At 49.0% G+C, this 12686-nt stretch overlaps 1 protein-coding gene across 1 annotated transcript in view; it reads right to left on the reverse strand.

Annotated features, from left to right (window-relative positions):
* CCDC180 (coiled-coil domain containing 180) overlaps window positions 1-7431 on the reverse strand; it is a gene marked incomplete at both ends in the record, with an annotated part of 55789 nt that extends 48358 nt beyond the window's left edge. The window contains 7 exons of the mRNA XM_080708926.1: window positions 131-226; window positions 350-460; window positions 533-667; window positions 1564-1673; window positions 3088-3176; window positions 5993-6183; window positions 7363-7431. Of these exons, the coding sequence (XP_080565052.1) occupies window positions 131-226; window positions 350-460; window positions 533-667; window positions 1564-1673; window positions 3088-3176; window positions 5993-6183; window positions 7363-7431 (801 nt within the window). The remainder of the gene's footprint in view (window positions 1-130; window positions 227-349; window positions 461-532; window positions 668-1563; window positions 1674-3087; window positions 3177-5992; window positions 6184-7362) is intronic.
* Window positions 7432-12686: the final 5255 nt, after the last annotated feature.

Raw genomic sequence — 12686 nt, forward strand, 5'->3', positions numbered from 1 at the left:
ATCCTCACCCCAAGTGGCCCATCTTGAGTTACTTGGAAATGTCACAGATGAGAAGCCCATCATTCCTGAGCACCAGGCTTGGACACCTTCTCCTTCCATAGGCTGGCCCCTGCCCAGGAGAGCTACTCACCATGGCTTCTTTATCGATCAGCCTGTACACATCCGGCTGCATGAGGTAGGATGTCTTCTCTATGATTTCCACATATTTTTTCAACACGCTTTTCAGCTAGAGAGGACAAGGTGCCACAATTAGTGAGTGTGGTTTCCTGCCATACTAACAGAAAACAGAAGGATGTCCATAAAACCCTGTAAGTGAGAGTCACCAAGCAGCCACCTGCCACCAACTCACCTTATCTGCTCGGGAGACCTCTACTGAGAGCAGCGCCTCATTCAGTGCATTCACCTCCTGCTTCTGGAGCAGGAGCATCTTGGCCACTTCGTCCCAAAGCTCCATCAGGGTCTGCACAGAGGACCAGGGTCAGGCCGGAGCCACTGGGGACAGGGACAAGGCCCACTACCAAGGGACCCCTACTTGTATGGAGTTGTCCTCCAGGTCAATGTCGTTTTCATTTTCAATCCTTTTGAAGAGACGGTCGATGTCATTGTCAAACTTGGACAGCTTTTGCAAAAATAGCTCCCCTGTCTCTAAGATGGGAGGTTCCATTTCCTGCAACAGACCAGGAAGGTGATCATGCCAACACCCAGAAGGAGGGGGCCCTCCCTGTAACAGGGAAGCGCTAGGCACAGTCTCATCTCAAAGCTGATAATTACTGGACCTGAGAAGCTGGGGATTACTAATCCACTCACATCCAGAGGACAACGATACCATGATGTGGGCCAGGCTTTGTGCCTGGGCTGAGCCCTCCTCACTGGATCCTCATCATAGCAGGGGAGGTAGGTGTGGACACCCGGCTGGCCCATGGTTAGCACTCAATAGACAATAATTAAAGAAGTGGCCAAGTGGAAGAATGTCAATTGTACTTCAGGTGAGGAAACAGGCTCAGGTAGGCAGAAGCAGAGCTATAGTGATGACCATGGTTGGGGGAGTCTGCTCTTAGTGCTTTGGGAACAGAGCCAGCATTTGGGATTCAAGGCAGGGTAAACATGAATCAGAGAAGACTTGGGGAGATGGGAGGGAATGGAAACCTAGGGCTCAGAGAAGACTTGGAGGGCCAAGGCTGGTTTTGTTTCCGATACCAGTGTGGCTGGAGATGAGGGAAGAGTGTGGGGAAGGTTGTAGGCCTGGCAACAGTGGGATGTCAAGAAGGGGCACGAGGTTGGCTCATCTGCGGTTTAAGTAAACAGGGAGGCCAAAGGCTGGGCTCTGGTGCCAGACCTGGAGTGCAGTTCCCATCTGGCCCCTTATGTGCCATGTACAGCAAAGGTCTTTAGGCTTTACTAACGATACGCTCAAACACAACCACTATGATTACATTCACTTCTGTGTCTTGCTGAGCCACCGAAGACTTTCAAGCTGGGAAGGGGTAGGGGGGCTGGGTGCAATGATAAACTGCCTAGGGAAAGCCACCAAAACAAAGAAGGAGACAGGGCGCTGGGACTCACCCTTGTGATTTGTGCAATCTCCTCCTGGAAGTTGGCCAGAGCCCTCTCATAGTTCTTCTTCTTCTTCTCTTCTCGCTTTTGAAGAGTGACTGTGTTTACCTTCTGGGGAACTGTGGAGCAACAGTGGAGATGAGGAGGCTGCTCTCAAAGCTCCAGGGAGAGGAGGGCGCTCCCAAGAAAGGCCTGCAGCCAGAGAGCACCAGGCTTGGGTTCAGAAGGTGAACCCAAAGCCAGGCCAGCAGTGTGGCGGAGGCTTAAGGAAAAAGAGGAAAGATGAAGACGATCCATGCGTACTATAAGGAACAACGTCTCAGACATACAGTTAAATACTGGAGGCTGAGGTGTAGCTCAACGGCAGAGGCCTGCCTAGCAATGTATAAGGCCCTGGGCTTGATCCTGTGTACCACAAAATGGATACAAACATATATACATACATACTGAAGAAAAATTCCCAAATAGTATATATAGAATGATGCCATTTATGTTTTTAAAAAGAGTTTTAGAGGTGAAAATATATCTACAGATGCTTTTTGAGTTACTGTGATGTTATATCCTGAAAACCCACTATAACTTGAAAACATCCAAGTGGAAAATGCATTTATACATCTGACCTAGTGAACATCAATCTGCCTTAAATGTCCTCAAAGCACTTACCTTAGCCTACAGTTGGGCAAAATCATCTAAAACAAAGCCTGTTTTGTGATAAAGTGTCGAACAGCTCATGCAATTTATTGAAATCTCTTCTGAAAGTGAAAAACAGAATGGCCGTGTATGCTTCTGCACCATTGTGAAACTGAAACGTTGTAAGTGGAAGCATGTAAATCAAGGACCATCTGTAGAAATAATACTCCACGCTTGGGGAGCACTTGCTGTTAGGCAGGTGCTGTTGATTGCCTTACTCCTCAGGAGGAGGCCAGGAGGTGAGTTCTATTACCGCCCTCGTTTTGCAAGCCAGTCAACTCAAGAGTGAAGGCTAAAGAACAAAGTGGTGGCTGAGTAGGGATTTGGACCTAGGCCCTCTGCTCTGGGCCTGCAGCCCCACCCCACACTCTGCTCTGTCCTGCAAATACCACTTCATGGGTTAATGGGGCTGAGGGGCTCTCTTGGGAGAGGGGGGGCTACAGCAGAGGTGAGTTTTTACTTTCTGATTTATTGCCCTCCTGTGTTTTTCTACAGTGAACCTGGTTGACTTTTTTAATCATAGAGATAAGGGCCTCCATACTGAGACCAAGGTAGGCTAGGACAATGTATAATAGGAAGGAAGAAAGTGTGACTTAGGAAATACTACTCTAAAGTCCCAAGAGGTGAGCCACCCCTCCGTTAGCCCAGATTTCCCTTCCCAAGTATCCATGCCCACAGCACAGGCAGCGGCTGGCTCCTCCTCTAGTTCCATGCCAGGGAGGACTCCCAGGCAAGGTGCTCAGGGGTGAATGTCCTATGCATGGCCAAACAGAGGGCCAGAGTAGGAGCACCTTGCCCTCTCTACCCAGGGCAGGCCTGCCCCCTGGGCTGGTGGAAGCTCACCGATGGTGTCCATGAGGCCCTGTACTTCCCGGGCAGCGATGGCACTCTCCCTCTCTTGCACTTTTTCCTTCCTGGCTATTTCTTTTTCCCTGAGAGGAAAGCAAAGGAGAAGAGTAAGTTCCTTCTTGACCCCACCCAGGGTAGCTCTGGCACATGGGGGAGTCTCCAGAAAAACCCAGGCAGCAACAGTTGCCCAGGTCCACCCTCCTTCCAGACAGCCTGGAGCCAGCACCCAGGCTTCCTACAAATGGTGCCTGGTCTTCCGCCGGCAGACACCCTGGGCCCCTGCCCTGAGGGAGCCTGCTTCAGCGCTGGTGGGAAACCAAGTATGGGGGTGGGCCCACACCACTTTCTACAGGGGAACCCAGGTCAAAGGGGTGGGAGCAGCCTGATAAACCTCTTGGCGTTTATCCTCGTTTGCTCCTTCAGCAGCCCGTTCTACGAGTCAGCAGAGGAACCCTTTCCCAGGAGAGGGAAGGGGGCAGAGGCAAGGCCCCTGGGCAGAACAGAGCTGGTACCCTAGGACCCACTCATGTGACACCAGGGCCCACGGGGATTGGGTGTAAGAGGACAGAGCTGGGATTCCAGGACAGGCTATATCAGCAGGGGCCCTGGGAGTGGACATAACATTAGCTTTTATAAAATCTGTGAATGTACCATCTACAGAGCAAGCACCACAGAAATTCTGAAGCTCTCAGCAACTACTACCAGCCCTCCAAGTTTCCAGCACCTTCCATTCATCTTCTCATGGGCCATCATTTGAACCCAGGAGGGAGGAAGACTGCAGGGCCTGGCTCCAGCTGGTGGGGCCCCAGGCCCACTTTACAGAGGAGGATCTTTCAGGCCTGTTATTCCAAATGTCCCTGGCTCAAAGCAGCCCACAAGAGCTCACAGGACCAAGAAAGCCGCTGTCGACTCTGGCTTCCCAAAGGTACCCTGGGATAGTCTCCACCTACCCAGGGGCCTGGGGTGAAGGGGATCCAGCAGACTGGGCTTCACCATCCCTGTCTTCAAGCACCTGCTCTGAGGCTTGAGGAAGATAGGGAGGGCATCTGTTCATCCCGGTCTGCCCTCTCTACCAACTCTTCAGAGTGCCCAGAGGAGCTGGCCCCGATGGCCAGGATAGCCCTGAGAGCACCAATTCACAAGGGCGTGCAGATCAAGAAGATGGGGGTTGCCAGGGAGGTATATGGATAAACCTGGGGGCCAAGGGTCCCTGAGCGGGAAGTGGCTGCCAAAAGTCTATTACAGAGAATTGGCAGAAATGCCCAGGTGGCCTCAGCAAGGTGGCTGGGGTGGGAGGATCTAGACTGCCACAGGCTCAGGTGCATCTGGGAAAGCAGAGGTTCTTCCAAGACACTTGGTCTCAAGGGGAGTGGGGGAGGCAGAGACATGGCTGAGACAGGCTGCTCTCCCAGGAAAGGAGGGCTCAGGTGCCAGAAGAAGCCAAGGCTAGGTAAGAGGCCACAGGGCTGATATCTGAAGAACGGCTCCCAGCACAGGGAGAGGGAGGACGCTGGAGGGGAAGCTAGGGCTGTACCTGGCTGTATCCCAGCCCTGTGGAAGTCTCTGGGGCAGCCCAGGAGGACAAAGAGGATGTGCCTATCACCTCTCTTTTGTTGACGATAGGGGACTACTGGGCAGGGGCTGGTGTGGGAAGAGGACCCAGGGAAGCACAGCAGGTTAGGAATGCGGCTATCAGTCTCCAGACAGCGCAGAGCATCCGGGTGAGCTGGGGCTGCAGCATCTAGAGCAGCCCTCCTCACAGCCCGGGTGATTCTGTCCATCTGCTCTGGCTCAGGAAGGAGGGGGTCAGCCCTGCTAGGTGGAAAGAAGAATGGAGACTGAGGTGAGCAGGTAAGCTGATCACTAGAACAGGGCTTACTGTGAAGGAACTGAGGCAGAAGATGTGGACAGAGGAGGGAGGGAGAGAGGGAGACACTTCTTCAGGGCAGGGGACAAAGGACCCCAGAGAGACTGGCTGTGAAGTTAGTGACCCTAGTCATCTCGGCAGCTGACATCCCTGCCCCAGGCACAGGGATCTGTGCTCTGGTTCTGTGTCCAGGACAGAGCTGGGTTTGCCCATCTGTCCCCCAGAAAACAGCATAGCACAACGCCACACTCTCCTTGAGAAGCGCCTTTCTTGAAACTGTCCCATGGTTCCCCAGGGCTCCTGGCTGATGTATCTCAATTTAGGGATGATGGGTGGCTGTAGAGTGAACCCTGGGGAAGAGGGGACTCTTGGGACACACAGGGAGATAGCAAGAGACCTGGGGCTGGAGTGAGAAGAGGTCAATGGAGAGGAGGCTCAGAACTTGGTGGGAGCCAGAGTCACGGACAGACTGCCATTGGCCCCCAGGAGCCTGATCAGGTGCCTTGAGGAGGTTCCCCTGGGAAAACTCAAAGGCCAGATCAGGGCAGAGACCTGTACCCAACACTGGGTCTGTCCTTTCCCACAGGGATGAAAGGGGCAATGAAGGCATGTAGAGGAGACCTGGCTTCCCTGCCTGAGTCTCAAGCCAAGCTCAGGAGCCTCCACCCTTCCCTCTCTCACCCTCTGCTCTCAACTAAGATCTCTCCTTGGAGAGCTGTCCTGCCCCTGTCCTCTCGGTCAATGCTGTCCCATCTTTGGGGAGATTTGCCTATGTATTTACTGTGGAGACCTTTAGTTCCATGAAGCTAGGGTCCCCCTACCAACTCAAGGCACTCAATCAGTAATTATTGGGAGAGAGGAGAAAGCAGCACAGAGTCTTCCCATGTGGGTGCTACTGCTTCCCTGCTTCACGGCAGGCACTTGAGACTTCCTTTCTACCTGGCACTATCTTGTGTGAGCTTTTCTGGAACCTTCAAAGACTCTGCGGGACCCCACAGCATGGGAGGGCGTGGCCTGGATGGCAGGACTTACTTGTAGAGAACTGGGTTTTCTGTGACCCAGTCATTGGGGAGGCTGTGCACCCACTTCCGCTGCCGGGGGGACATCATCTCCCCTTCAGGAATATCCACCTTCTTCATCAGGGGCATCCTGCCACTCTTTGGGGTCACAGAACGCTCTGCAGCCCGCTTCCTGGTGGCCGCGAGGGATTGGACCAGCTGTACCTGAATCCATGGAAACCGGAGAATGAGTGGGGGCAGTTAGAGTTACAGATGCTCCCACATCCTCAGGCTGACTGCACCTATCTTAGAAGGACACACGGGAAGCTGCCACCAGAAAGGCACTTTGCAGGGAGGCCTCCAAACCCGTGCCTACCCCATGCGGGACGACTCCCCCTTAAAAATCCAGCTGCTTCAAGAAAGTCATGTTTTACAAAGTTAAAAATAAGGAACAGGATGCTCATCTAAGCCTTCTTTATAATTACAAGGAACTAGACAGACTGTTCACTAATAGGACATTGCTTGAGTAAATACACTATAGTCCTTTGATGGAATGTTAGGTGTTTATTAGAGACAAGACTTACATAGGATTTTGTTTTGTGTTATCGGGAAATGTTTATGACGTACAAATATGATGTACAAATAAAAGCATAATTTAAAAATTGCAACCAAAATTAAATTTCAAAAATTTAAATGCATAGAAAAATGAGTGGGAAGGAGTATATCAAATGTTAAGAATAGCATATGGCTTGCAAGGGCAGGATGGTGTGAGTAATCAAAGTTGTTTCTTTTCCAAAGGTTCTACAGAGAGCATTACTTAGGGCTCAAACTAGAGATGAAAATCCCATTTAAATAAGCAGTGTGCCACTTCAAAGGAAGGGTTGGGGGGTCTGTGGGTTTCATTTAGGTCTTGTTTGGTCTGTAAAGTGCACAAGAGAGGACAGGGCAATTTGGACAGCTGGGTGGTCCTCAGGAGGCCTTCAATACTCTTTGGGAGGGAAGCAGACAGGCAGCCACTGAGGGCCGTGAGGTATGGGATCGCCCACACACATGGGAATTAAGGAGAATGAGCATGTGTCAAAACACTAGTGCAGAAAGAAACCCAATTTTAAAATAGAAATATCAGTACTTCTTTTATGAGTGAGAAAAAGACCCAGGGCACTGAACTGCCAACTCAGGTTGTTTCTGAGTAAATTTTTTTTTCCAATTTTCAAGAATAGACATTTGTTTTCTACTAATACGTTGTAAGAACTAGTAAGATTGTTTTTTAAATTAATTTTGAATCCCTTGCTTCATTAGATTCCTGGGTGTGAAAGCCCTTAAAAGGAGGAGGTTTGGAAGGGAGCAGAGGGAGTGTGGGGAGGTAGGGAGGGGGCGGGAGAAGGGGCAGAGGGTGGACCCTACCTCGGCATGGAAGATCTGCTGGTAGACTTTGCCGCTCTGAACCTGGGTCACCTTCCCCACGGACGACATCTTGGCCGCTGTCTGGTTGGCCCTGCAAGGAAGTCGTTGTCCGGGAGACGCGTCGTGGGTTTGGCTCCAATTCCCGCCCCAAGGTTGGAAACCCATTCTTACTGGCTCCAAGTGCAGGTCCTGAAGGGACCACAGGTCCCACAGACAGCACCTGATCGGTGGAACCCCGAGGACGGCTCGTGGTTTTAATTTTAAACCAAAAGGGGAAGAGACAGGGCGTGGGAAAACGATGAAACAAACCTCAGATGAGCCTAGGACTTTCGTACTTTCGGAGGAGGCTGGCTCTCTGCGCCGCCTCAGGGATTTTAGACAAGCGAAACTTTCAGTATTATTGTTTGCGCTTCACTCTGCCAAGCTCTTCTGGGAAAATTCAACGTGTCCAAGATGTCATCTGGGATTAGAACTCCAGTCCGGCACTGAACCTGGGTTCAGGAACCCTCCCGCCCTCCTGGAGACACAGGGAGACTGCAAAGGAAGGTCCTGATTTGGGCCACTCTAATTAGGCACCTACTGGGTGCCGAGAAGATCCGGCTGGCTCCTCCCACCCCCCTTCCTAACCTCTTAAGCAGCCAGAGGAGCCCCTAGGTCTCCCCCAAAGCCCAGCAGATTCGAGAAAGGTCCGGCCCCTTAGTCTGGCCGCGCCCCAACCTGAGAAAGCACAGCCCCTTAGCCTGGGCCAGCCCTGCTGCAACTGCAGGACGCTCTCATGGTCTCCAAGACAACGTGGAGGGCGGGGTCATGGTGGCCTCGCCCACTCCTTCCTTCTAAGGGAGAGAGGAGCGGCCCCTGTTGAGTAGTGAAATTTAGTTAACTGCTTCCTTTGATTCCAGGGAATACCCCTGGACTGCGGTGCATCCTGAGAAGCACATTAAAATTTCTGGAAGCTAGTAGGAAATCTGACAGGTAGTACTGAGCCATCATGGTTAAGAAACCATTCTTTCTTTTTGCCTTCATTAAGTCAGACTTTACAGAAAGGTACACAGGGTAGTATTTGTATATAAGAATCTGAAGGACCCTGAAAGAGACCATCTCTTTTCTCAGTTTAGAGGAGGTCCAGGGGCTCAGAATTCAGAGCTCCAGGCTTGCCTGACCACAGTTAAGTGCTTGTAGTTGGCACCAAACTGTGGCCAAGGGGTTCCCTTATCTATGCATTAGAGTCCAGCTCCCAGCCAGGTGTGGTGACTCACGCTTGTAATCCCAGCACCTGGGAGGCTAAGACAGGAGGATTGCTCAGATTTGAAGCCAGCCTCAGTTACTTTAATGAGGCTATCAGCAATTTAGTGAGACCCTGTTTCCAATAAAATATAAAATAGGTCTGGGAGGGGTTCCATCTCCAGTACCAAGAGAAGAGAGAGAGAGAGAGAGAGAGAGAGAGAGAGAGAGAGAGAGAGAGAGAGAGAGAGAGAGAGAGAGAGAGTGTCCAGCTCTTTCCTAGAGAACCTCTCCTTGGCTGAGATCTTTGTACAGACGGCTAACAAATACTTCCCTGTGGCAGCTTCCCAGAGCAAGTGGCCATTCTGTCCAGTCTAGCATCAGAAATTAAGAAATAGAGAAGCCGGGGGTGGTGGCGCACACTTGTAATCCCCGCGCTTGGGAGGCTGAGACAGGAAGATCGCACGGGTTCGAAGCCAGCCTCAGCTACTTAGTGAGGCTCTCAGCAACTTAGTGAGACCCTGTTGCCAAATAAAGTATAAAATAGGTCTGGGAGTGTAGCCCAGAGGTAGAAAGCTGCTGGGTTCCATCCCTAGTACCACCAAAAACCAAAAAAATAGAGAACAGAAAGCCCTTTTACTTTCCTTTGGTCTGGGATTTTAGCAAGGTGAAACACTGTAGTGAAGATTGAATTTGTTTCGACTGAACAAAGAAAAGGTTTGGATGACTCAGGGAAGGGATGAAAAATATAATCTAAAATAGGAAATGCCCAAGAATTGTTTGCAGTCTCTGTTCTCTTTCCCATCTAAGGAGGCCCTGCTGGCTTGAGCCCTGTGCATCAGAAACACTTTCCCCTTCCCACACACTTTCTGGCATATCTGTAATTTGTGTATTTCTTTATTTCTTATTTATTTATTCATTTATTTATTTATTATTGTGGTACTGGGGATGGAACCCAGGGACATTCTACTTCCAAGCTGTACCCTCAGCCCTATTTTTTTAACTTTTTATTTTGAAACAGGGTCTCAGTAAATTGTGGAAGGCCTAAGTAGCTGAGGCTGGCTGAGAACCTGCCATCCTCCTGTTTCAGTCCACCAAGTACTGGGATTACAAGCATGCACCACCACACCCGGCTTATATATTTCAAAAAAAGCTAGAAGAGAGGATTTGTTCTCAATATAAAGAAATAATAAATGCTTGAGATGATGGATATGGTAATTTTCCTGATTTTATCAATTCACATTGTATACATATACCAAAATATCACACTGTATACCCCATAAATATGTAGAATTATGTGTTAATTAAAAATAATAAAAACTTTTAGTGCTGGATGTGGTGGCGCACGCTTGTCATCCCCGCGCTTGGGAGGCGGAGACAGGAGGATCGCGCAGGTTCGAAGCCAGCCTCGCTGGCTTAAGAGACCCTGTTTCCAAATAAAAATATAAAAATTAGGTGTTGGGAGTGTAGCCCAGAGGTAGCAGGGTTTCCAGGAACCCCAGTACCACCAAAAAATAAATAAATAAATAAAAATAAAAATAATAAAAACTTATAAAAATGTATCTTGATTTGAAGCCCATCCCTCTCCCTCTACTCTAGGCTGTCATCTGTCTTACCAGAGCACACAGAAGGAAGCACAACAGGGACCACCAGAAGAGCTAATAGTTATCGAAAAGAGTTCATCTCTCCAATAGCTATGAGAGGGGTACTGTAATTCACCCATTTTATAGGCAAAGAAACTGAGGCTCAGAGTTAGTAACTTGGCCAGGATATAGGAGACAGAAAAAGAGTTAGCTCCAAGATGTGACTCTAAGCCCTATAACTTGAGTCTTTTTTTTTTTTTTTTTTTTTTTTTGCGGGTCTGGGGATGGAACCTAGGGGCATTTGACCTCCAAGTTACAGCCCCTGCCCTATATATTTTTTATTCTTTATTTTGAAACCGGGTCTCACTGAGTTGCAGAGGGCCTCACTAAGTAGCTGAGGCCGTCCTCGAACGGTGATCCTCCAGGTCTCAGCCTCCCAAATGCTGGGATTACAAGTGTGTGCCACCATGCCCGGCTTTGAGAGAGTCTTGAACTAACCACTGTGCCATCTGGCTTTGTGACTATCCAGAAGAAAAGTTCTTTGTCCAACTGATTGAATGTGTATGTCGAAGCACAATATACATACCTGAAAGTATGGAAATCATGCATGTATTCTTTAATGCATTGTCTGAGAGGAACCAGTAGCCACAAGAAATACATTACCAACCAATTCTCCAGCAGCCACTTTGACCTGCCCGTCTCAAGTCATTGCCTTGTTAGCCTCAAGGATAGCAAATAGTCCAACTCCTGAATTTATTTATTTTTTATTTTTATTAGTTTTTGGTTTATTTATTTACTTTTTTGCAGGTCTGAGGATGGAACCCAGGGGTATTCAACCTCCGAGCTATAGCCCCTGCCCTATTTTTATTCTTTATTTTTTGAAACAGGGTCTCACTAAGTTATAGAGGGCCTAAGTAGCTGAGGCTGTCCCCAAATCGTGATCCTCCAGTCTCAGGCTCCCAAATGCTGGGATTAGAAGCATGCACCACCAAACCCAGCTTTATATTTTTAAAGCATTTATTTAAATGGTAGAATACAGAGTTGGGCATGGTGGTGCACGCTTGTAATCCCAGCATTTGGGAGGCTGAGACTGGAGGATCACGATTCACGGACAGCCTCAGCTACTTAGTGAGGCCTTCCTCAACTTACTGAGACCCTGTTTCAAAATAAAGAATAAAAAAAAAAAAAAACAGGGCAGGGGGAGTAGCTCAGAGGTCAAATGCCCCTGGGTTCCATATCCAGACTCGCAAATAAATAAATAAATAAATAAATGGAAGAATACAGAACAGATTCTTTTAGTCAGTTTCCTTCATCATGTTTATAAGTTTCATATATTTCTAAATGTGACTATAGTTTATTTCTGAGGATCGAGGTATATAGTAGGGTTTCCTTTTCAATTTGGGACTATATAGTTAATGCTGCTCAGACCATCCTTTTGCATGTGGACATCGGTAGGCATTTCTGTTGGGTCTTCGCGTAAGCTTCCTGGCCTGGTATGTGAGCTCTCAGTGCCCTGCACTCTCACATGCTACCTGGCTCACCCTCACCAAGCATCCTGGGACTTGCCAGTTCACACAACTTTGGTCTTATGGCCCCCCATTTGGAATTCCTGCTCACTCTGCCTCTGCTTTCCGGACAAGTGGCTTTCTCAGGTGACCCCACCCCTGTCCAAGAGAATCTGAACATCTTTGTGAGCAACCCAGAGGTCAGCTGTGGCCCACCCCTCATCAGCCATAGTACTCAGGGCTCATGAGTGCCTGCTGGACCTCCCAGATTAGGGCTGGGATTCTGGATTTTCTTTTCTCCCACCCACCCTAAAGCCTGGGAAGAAGGAAACAATGAGGGCTGCTGGTTAGAGGACCACACTATTCAAGGGAAAAACAGGTTTTTTCCTCCAGTACTGGAACTTGAACCTGGGATACTCTACCACTGAGCTATATCCTCTGTCTGCTTATCTATCTATCTATCCATCCATCTATCTATCTATCTATCTATCTAATCTATCTATTATCTATCTATCCTGGATATTGGACCTAGGGATGTTCTACCACTGAGTTACATCCACAGCCCTTTTTACTTTGAGACAGGGTATTGCTAAGTGGCTGAGTCTGACCTCAAACCTTAGATCCCCTGGTCTCAGGCTCCTGAGTAGATGGGATGACATGTGTGTACCATCACATCTGGCCTAAAAATAAGGTTGTCTGGTGTAGATATGTTACCACCTTTTAAAGAGACTACTTTGGAGTTAAACTAGTGCTTCTTAACAGGTAACTCCCAAGGCTGCTTACCAATGATGGAGAGTGGAATTATTATGGGTAAAATTTGCTCAACAGACTTTTCATTAGTTTTTTATCATTTTTCCCTCAAGGGAATGAAACAGCCCTGAGACTTTAACCTCAGTCCAGGTGGCCATCCCATGAGTGGCCAGTGCTATCTGCCATGTGCATGGACAGTGCCCACATCATCCTGTTCCTTGCAGGAAACAGCTGCTGGTCAGGCTGAGTCTTCTCTCAGGAGCAG

The sequence above is a fragment of the Muscardinus avellanarius genome, assembly GCF_963383645.1.
Source record: "Muscardinus avellanarius genome assembly, chromosome: 13".
NCBI classification, from domain to species: Eukaryota; Metazoa; Chordata; class Mammalia; order Rodentia; family Gliridae; genus Muscardinus; species Muscardinus avellanarius.